The 20,047-nt window shown below is 43.5% G+C and overlaps 1 protein-coding gene across 1 annotated transcript in view; it reads right to left on the bottom strand.

The window, feature by feature from the left end:
• The window catches only part of BORCS5 (BLOC-1 related complex subunit 5), a 38,948-nt gene that overhangs the window by 5,651 nt on the left and 13,250 nt on the right, over window positions 1-20,047 (bottom strand). Inside the window, exon 3 of the mRNA XM_063308353.1 lies at window positions 8,528-8,685. Within this exon, the coding sequence (XP_063164423.1) occupies window positions 8,528-8,685 (158 nt within the window). The remainder of the gene's footprint in view (window positions 1-8,527; window positions 8,686-20,047) is intronic.

Below are 20,047 nucleotides of genomic sequence, written 5' to 3'. Positions count from 1 at the left end.
TTCTGCTAATCTAGACACTACATTACAATTGGAGCTACACAGGCGCACGTCAAAAGCATCCCTTTTAGAGACCTTTAGAGCAAAATTTTTCAAACTTGGCAACTTTAAGATGGGTGGACAGGTGAATTCTGGGAGCTGAAGTCCACCCATCTTAAGATTGCCAACTTTGAAAAACCCTGCTTTAGAGCATGAAATCCCGATGTAAGTCATTGTTTCAAGCATGCCAGAATGCAACAGTTCAATAGAATCTATTGTTCCGGAACGCAGGACTCAACCCACGGAGATGAAACTGGCAGCTTCTCCCGGAAACAGGTATCTCCGCTGGGTCCGACAGCAAAAAAACTGGGACGCAACCTCACTGGGCAAAGACCCCACCTCTCCTGTAGAGGCTTGTCTGACGGAAGCAAGGCCAGAGCACAAAAATAGGACTGAATGCAGTAAGCAGTCTTTCGGGTTAACTAATGAGTTGATGTAATGGTTGCCCTACCCAAATACTCAGACTCACAAGAAGGTGCTAAATGAATTCTGATTTATTAGGGAACTTAGGACAAATACAGAGAAAGCTGAGAATGAGCAAAACGCGCCAAATACAAACTTAAAACCCTCCGTGCAAACAGACCCCGCCTCCCTGCCAGCAGCACCGCCCGTCCCAGGTGCTGGCAACCGTCAGTACCGCTAGCCTGGGAAAGTAACCTTGAACACAAGAGATAACCCAAATACATTCCAAAAGCACAGCCAAAAGATAAACCCCTCTCATCCTCCCGTGAAAGATGAAACACGCATCCAGCTAATGACATGCGAAACGTTACGATGTATCAAAGACATTGAAACGGCGAACATGATAGTGAGATCCTCTGATCATCTACACTTGTCGCTTGCAGTGTGAAAATTACTAACTGAAATTAGGGGCATTATTTTTAAGTAGGAGAAGAAAAAGGCAACAGCCACGTCACTCTATGTAACAAAGAACCAAAGCCATCGATCTACTCATTCATGGTTGTTACCTTTCCTTTCTATCTATGTGGTTGCAAGGAGTCGAGAAAGATTTGATGGCAGATAATCCATCAATCAATCAACCTTTCCTTTCACTAGCAGGATTTTCCAGCTGTTGCTATAAAAATTACTGTTTTCTGAACAATCATCATATTTAATCTTCCCCAGCCCGCACTTCCAAAAGTTGCAATCAATTCTAACCTTACCAGAATATTTTTCCCTGGCCCTTTTAGTCTTCCAGAAAGCTGTAAAGGTTGGCTTTACCCCCAGGTGCCGGGACAGGGCCAGATCAGAGCGGTGCTTCGCAGTCTTGGCAACTTTAAGCATGGCTGGCTGGGGAATTCTGGGAGCTGAAGTCCAGGCATCCTAAAGTTGCCGGAGTTGAGAAAGCCCGGATTGTACGATGAATCGGCGATTGTGGGCCAGGGCCCTGCTTTTCTTGGGCCTGTAATTGTTGCGAACTGCCCAGAATTGTGTTCTACAAGACGGATGGTCATATAACTCTTATAAAGAAGTAAGTTTTCCTTATGTTGGTTTTTCCCATTAGAACTCCAAGCAACTTATTTATTACTTATCAAAATGTTATTTTTTATTAGCAAACATCTCAGCGCGGCTAGCTACATCCATTGTGCTCTTTTGGAAAAAGGGTTGCTTGCCATTTTTTCAACACTACTTCTGCTGACAATACTGCAAGCCAATCCAAAAAAGCCAGCCCTGGGTTACGAATTCTGTGGACCTCTTCCCTTTGCAATCGTCGGTAAACTTGGGGCTATATTTTAGTAAATGCCATAGCTGGCAAAAATAATCAGAACAATCTTAATGTACAGCCTGAATTCTATGCAGATAGACAGACAAACAGATATTCAGATTATTTCAAAAACACCCTAAACTGTACAATGACAATAATTGATAATTTCACGATATCCTCAACATACACTCAATTTGTTGAAAACTGCATTAGCCTTCCCCAATCTGGTCCTCTCTGTTGCTCTGGAAACAGAGAAAACTAATGATTTATTGTTTCTCACTGTTTATTAAAGCACTTTTAAGAATACAAATCCAATCCAGAGTTTCACCTGTTTGATATTTATAACCAACTCACAGCAGGCCAAGTTCCTGCTCCCGCTATTTAAATTGGGGCAGTCAACAATCTCGCCGCCAAGCCCAATGAAGTCACACTTTGCTGCTCATGGGAAGTCATCCAGCCTCCAACGAACAGAGGGCTTATGATCTCAAACAAAACCATCTGCCTTACGTGCCAAGTATATAAGATCAGACTTCCTCCACCCGACGCCCTACACCATCTAGCAACTCTGCACATAAAACTGACACCATACAGAGAGCGCTATCTTGCATTGTACACGTTCCCTTACATGTGGAACGGCTCGTGATTCTTGCACAAGCAGAGTTCTGCATAACCCATAATAAGCAATTTTTCAACCCCAGGAATCGGACGTACCCACCTTGAGATGTACTCTCCCTTCCCTGTGTGTGGAACTATGCAATGGAATGGCTATGCACATATCCACACCAGGAAATGTACAACAACAAAGAGTAAACATATTTCACAGACAACTCTCAGAGGCTCCTGACCAGGTGTACACAGGTAATTCGGTCACTTTCTCATCCGTTGCTGTTAAGTGAAAAAACAGGACAGAAAGTTTATGAAATTGACAGGAATCTCTCCACTTATTAAACAAAATAGTATTATGGCTTCTCTACATGAACAATGTCTCTCTGCAAGATGGGGTGGTGCTGCCTGTCTTGAAGGAGGTGGGGGTGCACCCCCTTCTCAAGAGGCCATCCTTAGACCCCAAAGCGCTGAATAACTCTCACCTGCAACCTTCCCTTTTTCGTGCCAAGGCAGCAGCACTGAAGACAGCGTTGGCCATGCTTGGGGATGACCCTAGGCAGCTTGGGACAGGGGGAGTTCAGCTGTCCTGGCTCTCCGGGAAGCTCTGGATGCCTTCAACCATGGCACCCTTCTGGACTGTCTCTGGGACTGGGAGCGGGAGGCACTGTGTCACAGCGGCTCTCCTCCTTTCTCTGTGGCTGGTTCCAGTCAGGAGGCGGGGGGGGGGGGGGAGAGATCCAGCCCCAGGCCCCTGCGACGTGGGGTGCTCAGGTCCCTCACTGTTCCTCTTTAACATCTGCATGAAACCGCTAGTGAAGATCACTTGACAGCACGGAGTGCAGTATCATCGGCGTGCGGATCATTCCCAGTTACACATCTCCACCTTGGGTGGGACAGGCGAGGCTGTTGGGTGCTGACTCAGTGCCTAGAGGCTGTGAGGGTCTGGACAGGGAGGAACCAGCTCTGACTCAACCATAGCAACACGGAGTGGCTGTGGGTTTTTGTCCCTCCAGGGCCTGGTGATGTGCTATCTTTGATTCTCGACAGGGTTGCGCTTCCCCGGACACAGTCGGTGTGCAACTGGGGGTCCTCCTGAGCTTGCAGCTCCTGCTTGAACAGATGGCAACCACCTCTTTTTTCTGCATCTTTCTCAACAACAAATGCAGAAAAAAGAGGTGGTTGCCATCTGCTCAATGTCATGACCTCGTTGCAAGGCACAAAGAGCCTCACAACGTGGATCATGATCATTAAGGAAAAGAGGAAGGAGATAATCAAACCAGAGATTAACACAAGCACCCAAAAGCACCCACACCCATGGACCCATAGGCAGCTGAAAAGAAAGACGTCAGAGGAATGAAGATAAGACGCACCTGGTGCCCCGGAGGACACAACCGTCGCAGGGAGACAAAAGAAGACACCGGGGAAAACGCCCAGGCAGCCATCAAGGGTCCCATCAAGAGGGATCGGGGCAAAGAGGGGTGGGGAAGCCCGGGGCAATACAGGTGGGTATAAAAGGGGCACCCCCACACCACCTACCCCGTTCCCGTTTTTCGTTCTGTCAGCTATCATTCCAATAAACCAGAAATCCTTAATACCCATTAAGTGAGTCTGTGTCTTATTGCGAAGCGAGGCTGGCCCTGACACTCAAGCAGGAGCTGCAAGCTCAGGAGGACCCTCAGTTGCACACCGGCTGTGTCCGGGGAAGCGCAACCCTGTCGAGAATCAAAGATAGCACATCACCAGGCCCTGGAGGAACAAAAACCCACAGCCACTCCGTGTTGTCATTGGATTTTTATACAGGATCCCCCAAGTGTCTGTTAAACATGCATGGACTTCCTTGGCTTGGAGGTACGTGGACTCAAGCTTGGTCTCTGAAGGTTCCACCCTCTTCCAAGAAGATAAGCCCCCGTTCTTACTCTAGCCCAAGACGCTGCTTTTCATGAACTCTGGAGGAGGCGGGTTCTCCAGGAGAAAAAAATAGGAAGCAATTTTCCAAGAGAAAATTGGATAGAATATAGAGAGACATTATACATTTTCTATATCCTAGTATTAGAAGCCTATAATTTCCCAGTTCCTCCGCTTCCGATAATAACAGCACATTAGTCATCCTCAGAAATCCTAGATGCAGACCCAGCTGGAAAGCTGGTATATATAGTGATCATTTATCATTAAAGCAAATGTTGGGTTTATTCCAGCACATCAGGATGACTAATCCTTGTTTTGCTCCCAAGCACGCAATTTGTCAAGAACTGTCTTCGTTCTCATTCTGGTTTTTTCCATACAACGTACCTTCTCGACAATTTCAGAAATCAAGTTCAGTTGATATAAGCCGGCTTGACATGAATTACTTTGTTTCAAACTTTAAAAAAAGTTTATATAACATTTATTATTCGTTTTTGCGAACTTGTGCTTTTTGTTTATTTACATTAATCACATTTACCCAGTGAGCTGGCAGAGGATTTCTTTTTTCCCCCTGAAGAGAGTAGTTCATGACAATTTGATTCGCAGGCAAAGAACACAGGAATTTAACCAAGGTTCATATTTTCTTCCAAGGTATGCAAAAAAAAAAAGTGTAGAGAAGGGAAGGGCTTAAACGCTTCCCTATTCCAGATTCTTCCCCCTCCCTGCTCCCCACACACACACCATGCATACAGCGTTGTGAGTGGGGCAGTAGATTGGGGCAGCTTTCCTGGGATTTCATCACCAAGAGAAAAAGAGAGAAAGACTGCATTTGCTCAAGCTATGTGACTTCATATTCATATGGCCCAGTTCCCAGTGGAAGCTAAGCCACAATAACAACATGCACGTCATGACACCATCGGGCAATGACACAATGTCTGTAATTTGCCTCACTTGTGTGACACAACTGATGCAAACTGGGTAATGCATATCACTTGCAAGATAACATGGGTGAAGTCCCTTTCTGCAGGTATTAAATCTGTATATATAATCAGGACACCAAACAAAGCCCATTGTTTTTCCATTTATGAAGATGCCACAATTAGCACCAACTTAAAAGAGCCATGCCTACCTTACTGTTTCTTTTCTACTTCAAAATAATTAAAATAGCGTTTGAAAAATATAGTGATGAGGGACTTCCAGAGGAAGAAATGGCAGACTGAAGACTGCTCTGTGAAAAGTGGAGAGAACAACTGTGGCAAAGGAAGAGCCGGCGAGTGGATCAACTCTTCGATAATTCCTCTCTGGACAAGGAGGGGACTCAAGATTGCCCACAAGTGCTTCAGACAGCTGCTCCTCGTGCGGGGACTGCAAAATAATGGTCTCTGGAGGGTTTAGAGTTCTGGGAGACGAGGATCTTGCTCAAAATGCAGTTGACCCCTTTGAAAGAACACCGAGTTCGCATAGTTCCCTTTCTAATCACTTTCAGAAATTGCTTGTTAACTACTTCTCAGCTAGTAGGAACCTTTAGATCGACAAGTTTGACAGCACCGGATGAGTTTCCCTTCAATCCTCAGCGAAAGAAAGTTTTAATTACAAGTTTTTTCCTATACTGGATTTACAAAAGAGGCTTGTTAAAGTTTTGAAGAATCTCATGAGAAGGGACAAAGAAAAAATGAAAAGAAATCAAGTTCTAGGACATTATTTGAAGGGACTAAAGATCAAGACTGTTAGAAGTAAAAGGAAGGTTTACTTGATCTAGGCTAAAATAGATATGTTGTTATCTCTGGTAACCCTTAATGGACTTTTGCTGACCAGGACTGAATGACAAAGCTTTAAGGATTTGTTTATAGATAAGATGAGATGAGATATGGGAAGAAGAGATCATTTGTCGTATTTTAAGAGAAGATGGTAAGTCGCTAAAATTGTTTATACTTGTGATGAGAAATCCCTTCTTTATACTGTATATTTCTTTTCTTTTTCTTTACTATATTCTTACTTTTCTTTCTTTTCTATTTTTCTATTTTCCTTTTTTCTTTTCTGCACCTTCAACTCTTTTTATTCTTCTATGTTTCCTTTAGTTTGTAATAGTTTTTACTATTGTAATTAAAGTATAATCTTTATATAGATATATATATATGAAAATACGGTGATTAGTGGCTTCTTAAGCTACTCAGGAGCTTTCCGCCTGATTAACTGTTCAGACTCCGAAGGCTGAACTGGTACCCATGACAGAAGAGAAAGGATTTTAGTGCTGAAACAAACTGCTATTAGAAAATGGATTCCTAGAAGAGCTGAAGTATCAGAATGAGGAAGCTGCCAAAGAAGGAAGTCATATCTTTCCTTCAGACTTTTATTTTGCAACTTAAGATTTTTAAAAAATGAGGAAAATATTTGGCTGTGTATAGTCAGTCTTTCCCCAGGGCTAGAATGAAAGCATGACAGCAACAAGGTTATACAAGCCGGGATTCCTTATTTATCAGGCCTCTTACGAAACTGCCCAAGATGACGGCAAATCTTTATTTTACATCAGAACAAACATGCATTGCGCTTCTGAAAAATGCATCAATCCTCCTTTATTCTTTATTTTTGGAATTTATATGTCACTCCTGAAAACAGAGTTTTCCCAAGGCAGTCTTCACCAATCTATAAGTCAACTATTTTTCAAATTAAAGCAGCAACTGAAATGCAAATATAAAAGCAGAGAGCGCAAATCTGCCAATATTGCTGCAGATAATAAAGGTATCAAAGAGTCTAGGCAAATAAAAATGTTCTCTTGGTGGAATGACAGCAAATTCACCCTTTGAATTCAACTGACATTCACAATTCCAGTAATCCAGAGAGACTGAGCACCACACCAGACGTTATGGCTTCAAAACACAGCCTAATCTCTTAATTATGTCAAAGTAACATCTTAATTATTCTAGAAGAGAGATAAACCCTACAAAACCTCTTGGACGAGTGGGCAGCTGAGAGTGTCACTCTCAGGAGCCCGGAGCGCCCCCTAATCTACCACCACCCACCTCAGAGGCAGCTTTCAAAAACAGTTTACAAACTATTTGCTTTCTCTCTGACGGCACCTGCTTTTCTGTTCCTTTCCCATTTCAGTTATACAAATAATTGGCCCCGCTAGAGATTAATTTAATTCCAAAAAGTTTCTAGATTTTATCTGAATCAGCACTGCATCAACTGGTATGACGCAAGCATTCTGAGTCATCGACATCTAAGGTACAGTTGCACCTTGTGTGGTTAGCTACTCCACTGTTCTGCTGATTTAAAAAAAAAAAGGATTTTCTAAAGGCAAGCGTTTGCCGCTCAATTAGACTTATGCCATAAAGTAACTATGGTCATCTCACAGATACATCCACTGTTTAAGCAGCGACACAAGCAATGACTCAAAGTTGTTCTGCATGGAAAAGTACAAAAAGCTTAAGCAACCAGCTGAAGAAATTGGCATTTAAATGTTTACAGATCCTTTTAAAAGGAAAAACACACACACTCATTTTAAACCAACATTCATGCACCCCACGGTTACATCTTTCTAGTAGTGTGCATTTTCTACTAGCTCAACGGTCTAACAACTAAAGCCAGCTTTCCTCCACCTAGTGCCCCAAAGCCATGATGGCTGAGGGTGACAGAATTGTAGTCTGATACATCTGAAGGAAACAAGTGATGTAAACTTGAATACCACTCACGGTAAACGGATTCTCCCTACGCCCAACGGCCTTGCTAACTGTCCAAGACGAACGTCTGTAAATGCGCTTTCTTCTAATCACGTTACCCACACATAAAAGCTGCTTTGTTCTGCCGCAAAAAGGCCTTGAACAAACTCATCACTTTCTGGAAGTTCCACCAAAGCATTCTGGAGGGAACAATGCTCAGCAGAAACAAAACCCAAAACATCTTTCTTGTGCTGGTTTCAGCCAAAACCAGAGACCAGCCAGGCACTCCAGAGTGATTTTTCAGGGATGCAGAGACCCCTCAAAATGTATAGCGCCTACCCTGCCCTCATTCCCCTGAGCCACTGTTGCTGAGGTCCCTAGGTTTTCCCCACTCTTATCCTCCCACCCCTCGCACCAGTACTTCTGCCCAGAACCACCACGTTTCCATCTGTATTTGGAACAACGGATTTCGTTCCCTATCCAGATCAACATACAAACCATACAAGCCGGTTCAGTGCACGCAACAAAATTTGTGCGTGAATCATTCTGCACTTCTCCACCATGAGATGTTGCAGCCACTGCCACTGGACCCCCGCCCCAGACACAGCACATTCCGCACCTCTTTGATCCGCTTGACTAAAGCATTCTGGTCAAAGGCAACTGCTTCTGCGCACTGGTGAAGGTGGTCCTGGTACCGGAGACACAGCTGTAGAACTTGCTGGGAATCCAGCTTCTCTAGTCTGAAGTTGGTAGGAGACATTTGCCCGCTGAGAAGACCTAGACAGGATGGGGGAGAAACACAGTGTAATTACTGACACTGCCAATAATCAAAAGATGAGAAAGGGAAACCAAAATTTCCAAATGCCATCTGCCTGCAAGGTAAAGTCATTTAAAACAGTGTTTCTCAACCTTGTCAGCTTGAAGATGTGTGGACTTCAACTCCCAGAATTCCCCGGCCAGCAGGTTGGCTGGGAAATTCCAGGAGTCGAAGTCCACCCATCTTAACGTGGCCAAGGTTGAGAAATGCTGACTTAAAGCATTGCTATAGGGTAACCTAGTAGGGACGCGGTGGCGCTGCGGGTTAAACCGCTGAGCTGTCGATCGGAAGGTCGGCGGTTCGAAACCGCGCGGCGGGGTGAGCTCCCGTTGCTCGTCCCAGCTTCTGCACACCAAGCAGTTCGAAAACATGCAAATGTGAGTAGATTAATTGGTACCGCTTCGGCGGGAAGGTAACGGCGTTCCGTGAGTCATGCTGGCCACATGACCCGGAAGTGTCCTATGGACAACGCCGGCTCCATGGCTTAGAAACGGAGATGAGCACCGCCCCCTAGAGTCGGACACGACTGGACTTTACGTCAAGGGAAACCTTTACCTTTACCTTTTATAGGGTAACCTAGACAGGAACTGTACTTTAGCAGAACATCTTGCATGGATAGTGCAAGGCAGTGATAATTTTAATGCCTTCTGAATCTGCATTCATTAAAGAGAGACACACCGTACTGTACAGTAATGGGGCCTAATCAACAGACCAGGGGGCTCCTGCTTTCAGTGGAAGGACAGAGAGTGGGACGTAACCTCTTCCATGTGACACATATAGGGGAAAGTGGGCTGAAAAAGGCTGGATGGGGGTGGCTGCTTCTGCCTCAACCAAGTCCCAGAGATCCCTTCCCTGTCTAACTGAAGACCAGAGGAAGCCCTGGCATCATGTCTGGAAGGTCTGGCTTTTGGTGTTGCTGATTTTTTTTAAATGGGGAGAAGTCAAGGATGGGAATGAGGAGAACAGATTGCAGGAAGACAAATCATTTCCAGACCCACCCTAAAACCCCACCGTCACTACCACAATGTGAAAAACAGCTCCAAATCATGGTAACTTTTAGTACCAAAATGGCTATTTCAGGCTATTTTTCAAAGTTTCTGGGAGGTTTTAAAGGCAGAAATGGAAGATGTATGTCTCCCAGAAGCCTCCCATTTCTACTCCCACCCTTAATTTGGGGAGGGAAAAAATACTCCCCCACATTTTAGCAATGCAGGTTTGGAATGGGGGCGGGGGAACAGATGCTTCAAAGAGTTTCTGGCATAGTTGAACCAGGAGCCTAACAAAATTGATACAGTGGTGTTTATTTATGCAGCATATTGAAGATATAAAAGCCCTTGAAGAAGGAATCAGTTCAAACCACACATTGGGTTTCATTCATTTAAACAGACTGTCTTCATTTGCCCCTTGCAGTTCTGTCCCTATTTATTAACTTACATTTCTAATATTTATTATGGAGTGGAAGCAACACTACAGTAAAATTATTTTTTCCGAGTTCATCTTTCTGGCTGAAAATCAAGGAGTCACCCCAGAGCCACCCAACACTTTGAAAAGGCCCTCCTATTCCAACAGCTTTTCTGAAAAACTGTGTAACCAATGGAAGTCCCAGGAAAACGTCTCCAAAACCGGACCAAACTGTAAAAAGCCATCTGATAACACGCAGCTGAAGTACGTTGGTTCCATGGAGCCTGAGTCCACCCACAAACTGTTTTTATTTAGAGACAATTTACAGTAAGTACCATGACTATTGTACAAGCATGATTATTTTGACAAGCCTGACCTGAGTCGGCTGCAACTGCTGAGGCACTGGCCAGTTTGCTGTCACCAACTTTTATTTAGAACTATCTAACTGCACTTCTTCAGCAAAGGATCATTACCTTGTCATGGTGCTGGAGCTTGAGCACCTCAATGATGCCATGAGCTAAACCGTGAAGGGCCACCCAAGACGGGAAGGTCATGACAGAGAGGTCAGACTAAATGCGATCCCTGGGGAAGGTAATAGCAACCCACCCCAGTATTCTTGCCGTGAAAACTAAATGGATCAGTACAACCAGAGATATGTCGGTATGCCATCGGAAGATGAGACCCCCAGGTCGGAAGATGGTCAAAATGCTACTGGGGAGGAACAGAGGATGAGTTCAACTAGCCCCAGACGTGATGACGCAGCTAGCTCAAAGCCAAAAGGACAGCTAGCGGCCGACGGTGCTGGTGGTGAACGGCAAATCCGATGTTCTAAGGATCAACAGGCCATTGGAACCTGGAATGTAAGATCTATGAGCCAGGGCAAATTGGATGTGGTTATTGGTGAGATGTCAAGGTTAAAGATAGACATTTTGGGCATCAGTGAACTGAAATGGACTGGAATGGGCCACTTCACATCAAATGACCACCAGATCTACTACTGTGGACAAGAGGACCACAGAAGAAATGGAGTAGCCTTCATAATTAATAGTAAAGTGGCTAAAACACTGCTTGGATACAATCCAAAAAAAGGTAGAATGATCTCAATTCGAATTCAGGGCAAGCCATCTAACATCACAGTGATCCAAATATACGCCCCAACCACAGATGCTGAAGAAGCTGAAGTAGAGCAGTTCTATGAGGATCTGCAGCACCAACTGGACAACACGCCTAAAAGAGATGTTATTATCATCACGGGAGACTGGAATGCTAAGGTGGGCAGTCAAATGACACCTCGAATTACAGGTAAGCATGGCCTGGGAGAACAAAACGAAGCAGGACATAGGCTGATAGAATTTTGCCAAGACAACTCACTCTGCATAACAAACACTCTCTTCGAACAACCTAAGAGACGGCTTTATACATGGACTTCACCAGATGGACAACACCGAAATCAGATTGACTACATCCTTTGCAGCCAACGGTGGCGGACATCTATACAGTCGGTAAAAACAAGACCTGGAGCTGACTGTAGTTTCGATCACGAACTTCTTCTTGCACGATTTAGGATCAGACTAAAGAGATTAGGGAAGACCCGCAGATCAGCTAGATATGAGCTCACTAATATTCCTAAGGAATATGCAGTGGAGGTGAAGAATAGATTTAAGGGACTGGACTTAGTAGATAGGGTCCCGGAAGAACTCTGGACAGAAGTTCGCAGCATTGTTCAGGAGGCGGCAACAAAATACATCCCAAAGAAAGAGAAAACCAAGAAGGCAAAATGGCTGTCTGCTGAGACACTAGAAGTAGCCCAAGAAAGAAGGAAAGCAAAAGGCAACAGTGATAGGGGGAGATATGCCCAATTAAATGCAAAATTCCAGAGGTTAGCCAGAAGAGATATGGAATTATTTTTAAACAAGCAATGCGTGAAAGTGGAAGAAGACAATAGAATAGGAAGGACAAGAGACCTCTTCCAGAAAATTAGAACCATCAGAGGTAAATTCCAGGCAAAAATGGGTATGATCAAAAACAAAGATGGCAAGGACCTAACAGAAGAAGAAGAGATCAAGAAAAGGTGGCAAGAATATACAGAAGACCTGTATAGGAAGGATAACAATATCGGGGATAGCTTTGACGGTGTGGTCAGTGAGCTAGAGCCAGACAACCTGAAGAGTGAGGTTGAATGGGCCTTAAGAAGCATTGCTAATAACAAGGCAGCAGGAGACGACGGCATCCCAGCTGAACTGTTCAAAATCTTGCATGATGATGCTGTCAAGGTAATGCATGCTATATGCCAGCAAATTTGGAAAACACAAGAATGGCCATCAGACTGGAAAAAATCAACTTATATCCCCATACCAAAAAAGGGGAACACTAAAGAATGTTCACACTATCGAACAGTGGCACTCATTTCACATGCCAGTAAGGTAATGCTCAAGATCCTGCAAGGGAGACTTCAGCAATTCATGGAGCGAGAATTGCCAGATGTACAAGCTGGGTTTAGAAAAGGCAGAGGAACTAGGGACCAAATTGTCAATATCCGCTGGATAATGGAAAAAGCCAGGGAGTTTCAGAAAAACATCTATTTCTGTTTTGTTGACTATTCTAAAGCCTTTGACTGTGTGGACCATAACAAATTGTGGCAAGTTCTTAGTGGTATGGGGATACCAAGTCATTTTGTATGCCTCCTGAAGAACGACCAAGTAGCAACAGTAAGAACAGACCATGGAACAACGGACTGGTTTAAGGTTGGGAAAGGAGTACGGCAGGGCTGTATACTCTCACCCTACCTATTCAACTTGTACGCAGAACACATCATGTGACATGCTGGGCTTGAGGAATCCAAGGCTGGAGTTAAAATCGCTGGAAGAAACATTAACAATCTCAGATATGCAGATGATACCACTTTGATGGCTGAAAGCGAAGAGGAACTGAGGAGCCTTATGATGAAGGTGAAAGAAGAAAGTGCAAAAGCTGGCCTGCAGCTAAACCTCAAAAAAACCAAGATTATGGCAACCAGCTGGATTGATAACTGGCAAATAGAGAGAGAAAATGTAGAAGCAGTTGAAAGACTTTGTATTTCTAAGTGCGAAGATTACTGCAGATGCTGACTGCAGTCAGGAAATCAGAAGACGCTTAATCCTTGGGAGAAGAGCAATGACAAATCTAGATAAAATAGTTAAGAGCAGAGACATCACACTGACAACAAAGGTCTGCATAGTTAAAGCAATGGTGTTCCCTGTAGTAAGATATGGCTGTGAGAGCTGGACCATAAGGAAGGCTGAGAGAAGGAAGATAGACGCTTTTGAACTGTGGTGTTGGAGGAAAGTTCTGAGCGTGCCTTGGACTGCAAGAAGATCAAACCAGTCCATACTCCAGGAAATAAAGCCAGACTGCTCACTTGAGGGAATGATATTAAAGGCAAAACTGAAATACTCTGGCCACATAATGAGAAGACAGGACACCCTGGAGAAGGTGCTGATGCTAGGGAGAGTGGAGGGCAAAAGGAAGAGGGGCCGATCAAGGGCAAGGTGGATGGATGATATTCTAGAGGTGACGGACTCGTCCCTGGGGGAGCTGGGGGTGTTGACGACCGACAGGAGGCTCTGGCGTGGGCTGGTCCATGAAGTCACGAAGAGTCAGAAGCGACTAAACGAATGAACAACAACCGCATTTCAGGAGTGAACCATGCCTGTAAGCCCAGTCATCATGTATGAATGGGCACTCTATTTCTTTTCCTCAGGTCTGTTAGTGAATCGCCTCCCTCCCTGACCTAGTCTTCCTTTGCTATTTTCCTCCAGGAATTTAAATATTTTAACTACATATCATTCCTTAATCACTTTGTCACGGTGCAAGACATCATGATCCGGTCCGATCACTCATGACTGATTCCACCTGAGATATCATTGAAGGGTCTTAGGAAACTTCAGCTATTCTATAAACCAAGTATAGTAAGTGTTTATTATTGCATCTATGCTGTCCACCTCTTCACATCGAATGTCAATTCAAAGGTCTGTCCGAGTCTTTAGTGCGCCTTAGGTAGGTTATCTTCCGAGCAATTTTCTTTCACTAAGTGTTACCTACACACCCCCTTCCACTGGGGCTGTGCTTATGTTCTTCCAAGGTCTTAGGTTTGGAGAACAGACAACAAAGGGCAGAGTTTTTTCATTCTTCCTTCTTCAGTTTTAAAATGTCCTCTTAACAGAAGGCTTATTAGTTTCAATTCCTAACAGCCTTCAGGGCTTTTCAATTTTAATCCACAAATTCATACCAGCTCTGCTCAAGCTGGTCCAAAAATCAGGTCCCATTTCCAAGCTGGGATGTTTCAGGTTTAGAAAGCACAGGACAAGCTGATGTTTTGTTTTGCTTCTATGCTTCCAGCTGTTCCCTTATAAAGAAGCAGAGAGCTGCTCAAACTGGAAATGTCCCAGAAACGACCCAGCCAATGTCATTTGGTTTCCCAGTGATACACTTTCAACAAAGGACCTGCAATACCTAACCTCTTCGTGTTTCACATCTGCCTGCAGAAGTAAAACCCAACCATGATATGTGACCATGGAGTTGCTGTTCTTCTCTGTGGTATATCGAGCTCATCTGCGTCAACAAATGTCTCGTTTGTAAGGAAGTGACCACCTTCCCAGCTTTGTTCCAGCATCTTGGAAAAAGGTCTGATGACCAGATTAGCCCATGAAAAGGTCAACACTGTCTATCTCTTAAGAGAATTCAGTTGATCTAAATGTTCAGAATTCTCTGATACTACTGTGCAGGTAGTCCTTGCTTAACAACCATTCATTTAGTGACAGTTCAGACTTACAACAGTGCTGAAGAAACCAACTTGCAACCGGTCCTCACACTTATGACCATCACAGTGTCCCCCACAGCCATGTGATCACGATTTGGGTGCTTGGCAACCAGTTCCCATTTATGACCATCATGGCGTCCTGTGGTCACAGGATTGCCACTTTCGACCTTCTGGCCAGCTTCTGGCAAGGAAAATCAATAGGGAACCACGCGACTCACTTAACAACCATGTGGTTCACTTAACAAGTACTGCAAAAAAAAGGGTCATAATATCAGGTTGGATTCACTTAGCAACTGAAATTCTGATTCCAATTGTGGTAGTTAAGCGAGGACTACCTGTACTCTGTACCGATATGGAGCTGCTATTTTACCCCCGTGCAAATGCATCAGGAAATTAAAAGCTGTAAAATGCAGAGAAGCCCTGCAGTAACAATTACTCCTTTTTATAGTGTTATCATACAGTCAATATCTGCCGCTGAGAAGGAAAGCTGGCAGGTATGCCATGCGCTGTGCAATTACCTGGCCATTACAGTTAAGGACAAAAGCAGACCAAGGTTGCCAAACACTACCCTATCGTGTTTTCCACTTGCCTCCACTGACAGGACATTGTCCAATTATGTTAACACTCCTTTTTATAGTGTTATCATACAGTCAATATCTGCCGCTGAGAAGATATAGCTGCTTCTCCACCAAAAAGTAAACCTCAAAGCAGCTATGGGATAAAGTAAGTCAGTGGGTGAGGCCCTCCGGCTTCCGGGAGAGGAGTCTCTAAACCAGCATTCCTCAGCCGTGGCAACTTCAAGCTGCATGGACTTTAGCTCCCAGAATTCCCCAGCCAGCATGGCTGGCTGGGGAGTTCTGGGAGCTGAAGTCCACCCACCTTAAAGTTGCCACGGTTGAGAAACACTGCTGTAGAGTATTACGCATGCGGTCGGTGCGTGATCGGATTCTGTGTGCCTGATCGTAAACTACTGGGCTCTTACTCCAAGGGATAGAAGCAAGAGAGGAACGATCAGGCCACCTGGTGATCGGACAGCCGCAGTGACGACGGAATTAGGCTCGATTACAGCAAGCCACCAGAGCGGTGCCTACTTCAGTACATCTTACTTCCAGAAGATCAGAATGCTACACAGTTCTTTCCTGTTTTTCAAAACAAAGAAACAGATGCACTCTTAGGATTAGTAGAGGGAGAGGATTCACAACACCCCACAGACAGTGTCCCCTCTGCTTCTGGTGCTGAGTAAATAGCTTGGGGGGCTCCTTCAAACGGAATACACTATAAGAAAGAACAAGCTGTGGAAGGCAAAGGTGTATGTTGGAAGCTATGGAGAAGGCAGGCTAATTTTTTTTCCTCTTTCTTTGCTCTGATTTAAGAAGAGCTCAGCTACAGAAGATGGCAGCAGAGCGGAGGACAATGGCTTTTTAAAAGGACAGCTCCCACCTACCCAGACTATCTTTAAAATCCCCCCCACTCTACACTTCAGAGGAATTTGGCAGGGGTTCAGTCCTGCACATGTGTCTAGCGTCCTCTCACTTAGCTTGGTTCTTGTTTATGAAGTTCCAGCAGTTTTCATTCTCAGGGTCCCACCACAGAGTGAAAAGCATTCCACCATCTGTTGAACGCATAACTGATCCATTTGAAAAGAATAAACACTGGAAGGCAAAAGATACAGCCAAGAGTCTTTGGATTCTGGTGGAACAGAAATGTGAAAAATGAATAAATGAATAAATAAAACAAATAATTCAACCATGCCAATGTATTCTGAAAATCCACTTCTGTCATAGATTGTCAGGGTAGGACTACAATACCCGCAAATGTGTACAAGGGCAATTTAACTTGATTAGCAAGTATTGCTCATTCAGGCAAAACAACTATTTGATCCTGCTAATAGAGATGGGTGCATTTAGAGTGATTTCCAAGATCAAGGACACCAGAATGGATTCAGACTTCAGCCCTGATTAAAATACCGTTTATTTGGATAAGCAGGAAATCCCTACATTCTTAGCTGCCATATCCGTTCATTATTTCCTGTCAAGACACGACTGCAGTTGAACTGCTTTTCAAATTCTTCTCATCTATGTTAACCAAGCATAAAAGTCATATCATTTATGTGCTTAAGAGGGACAGAGCAGGAACACCCAATTATCTCAGGCTACTTCCTTCACTTGGCTGTTTCTCTCTCCAATTATCGGCCATCTTATCAGCAGCTTAAAACTTGAATCTGAGATTTCCCTGAAACTTCCCTGTAACATCTACTTCTTCTACCTCCAATCTGAGGGGGGGAAGGGGGGGAGCTGAATGCCTTCCAAATTAGAATGTGCAGTACAATGATGATACTGTGAGGATGCTCCAGATATCTGGATGAACCAGTCCTTCTGTCAATAACACAGACAAAAAAAGAATTGTCACAGACTGAAGACTTGCTCCCAATGTGACAACTCAGCCAAATGGCCAGGTCTTCAATGAACCATAATATTGTAAAGGATATGGTAAAACACACAACCATCACCACATATAATATTCTAGGCCCTCTCTGCTATGTTCCAACTTTCTATGTACTTGTTTGTACATAAGTAAAAAATAAACTACATCACATTTTCCAGATTTCATGAGGGAGAACATCAAAAATCCCACAGCATATATTCAGGTCAAAACACTGTTAAAAATCCCTTTCTTTTTAGCACATTTTCAAGCCATGTTGGAAAATGGCAGCCCAAACTGTTATTTGTTAAAGGTGGTCAAATGCTGGTGTGGCTAGTCCCAAACTGCCCGCTTGATTTGATCATGGTGACACAGCAAACCAGAAAGACCAGCCTGACAAGGAGATACAGGGATATCATCCCACTTTGTTAATAGTACCCAACAAGCTGCCATCAGCTAAGAGAAATGAAAGAAATGGCACGGTTAAGCCAGGAGGCAGAATTAGGAATATCTCCTTTGTTTTCTACTTCTGAGATAAAAGCAAATCGGAAGAGCTTTAAAAATAACCAATCCCACTGACATTCAAGGTTTTCATAAATACTGATTAAAAATAAGACCTTGATCTTTACACAATTTGATAATAGTAACAGCATAACCAAATGATCACATTACTTTTAGGGACAGGTTCTTTGGAAAGAAGCTGATATTTAAGAATAAAATAATTTTGCTACATTGCAAGTCACAGTTTAACATATATGTGAATTACTTCAGTTACAGATTGTTCGTTGGAAAATGTGATTAACCACTCAATCTTTGGCTCAAAATAAAGCTGCTTCATTCTTTTAAAGTATATTTTCCCAGCATACATTGAGTTGCAATGATATTCCAAGTGGGGGAGAGAGAGACTGGAATTCCACACAAAGGAGCCAGGAAGAGGATGGGGTCAAGCACATAGATGTTGAGTTTCAGATCAACAGACCTGCTTGTGAGATTGCCGGAAACCCTCCTCTAAGCACCCTGGGATGGACCAACCTAAGGGTCCAACCTCCATTACGGAGGTTTGGAGCACCTGTGATAAACAGCGTAACAATGAACTGATCTGGCCATGGCAAAGGATGTCCTCCATATTCATACTGCATCTCATCTGCTCCAAAGTCAAGACCAAATCCAAACCAAATCCCAACACAAAGACAGCCTGTGTATATTGGGACTATAATTATAAGCAACAACCCCATGCTTACCATGGAGGCCATGAACCCAAAGGTATGCTGGATCTCCCCTGGGACATGGAAGTTGAAATCATCCATGACCAAAGGCCTCCAGAACATCATTATCAGTCTTCAGATTATATCTAGGAGCTTGTAAAGGGTTCTTCACAAGCAGTAGGAAGATGGTCCACCATCAGCAGCCCCAGTTTGTCCTTACAGCTAAATTCCACATAAAGGCACATGCAACCAGTTGCCCTTGAGGTAGTGTTCCTTGCAACTACTAGTGTCCTAACAGCCAGGAACCACGCTGAGACGAGGAGTAGGTCTCTAGTGTTTATTGCTGCTACATAAGACAGAAAATCCTAACAAACTGAAGAAGCGTGGGGAAAACCCAGACAGATAAACCCCAAAAGTCAAGGTGGGTCTGTTCTGTGTCTCTTTGAATGGCTGCTCAACTCCTCACTACTGCGCATGCATTTTCCCCCCTGGATAGGGGCCCCCTCCTGCTCGCCATCAGCACTCATGACAACTAGTCTCGCTGTGGCTACACCACCTCCACAAACATGGTGTGGTTAGAACACAGTTCGATAAAATCAGAGAATAAATTTAGCATTTGTTACTTCTGACTGCATGATCTTTATGTTAGTATCACATTATTAACAGTATTAAAGCTATAATAAATTGGACAAAGTATTTTTAAATGCAGTAATGAAAACCGAGACATTCAAAGCACACTGGGAAAAGTTCCATATTTGGAAAGAGAATTTTTGTCAGTAACATATTTAACAGAAAAAGGATTTTTGATTACATTTAAAGGAGATGAATGTACTATTCAGGATGAGTCAGAAGCATATGAAAATAAACATTTGTATTGATGATATACAATAAAAGACAATGCAGACCTCTCTGCAAGTAACAAGGGAGTGAAATCATTCATATTTGTCCATATTTGTCATCACTGAGAAACAGGCGCTCAGAAGGAATAGCGAAATAACAAATACAAGAGTTAATGAAGGGTCTGTTTGAACTGGAGTGAGTTACAAATATTGTAAAAATAAATAAAATCTCAAGATATGCTCAGAAATGATGAGATGTGAATGCTGTAACTTAGCTAAAGCAAGATACACACATTACTGTCTAAACAAATCTCTTGATCTTAAGCGTGCTGATACACATGCAGAACTAACATTTCCAGTTAAAACAGACAAACACAGTGATTTTTATTGATGATCGTTCCAAAATTACAGGTTCGTATTTTATACTGCTGTAATCTATGCCAACCCCCACTGCTTTCCATAAATAGCAACATAAAAACTTGTACTAAAATAATAAAATAAAAATAAAAAGGGAATAATTACGATGTAATAATGCACTCAGTGACATTTCTCAATCTCAAATAAGATCCAGAACAATTCAGTTTTCACCAATTTCTGAAAGGCCAAGAATGAGGGTGCTAATCTGACATCGAGATGGAAGCTGTTCCAAAGTTTAGGG

The sequence above is a fragment of the Candoia aspera genome, chromosome 7, assembly GCF_035149785.1.
Source record: "Candoia aspera isolate rCanAsp1 chromosome 7, rCanAsp1.hap2, whole genome shotgun sequence".
Classification (NCBI taxonomy): domain Eukaryota; kingdom Metazoa; phylum Chordata; class Lepidosauria; order Squamata; family Boidae; genus Candoia; species Candoia aspera.
This window is presented reverse-complemented; position numbering and strand designations above follow the sequence as displayed.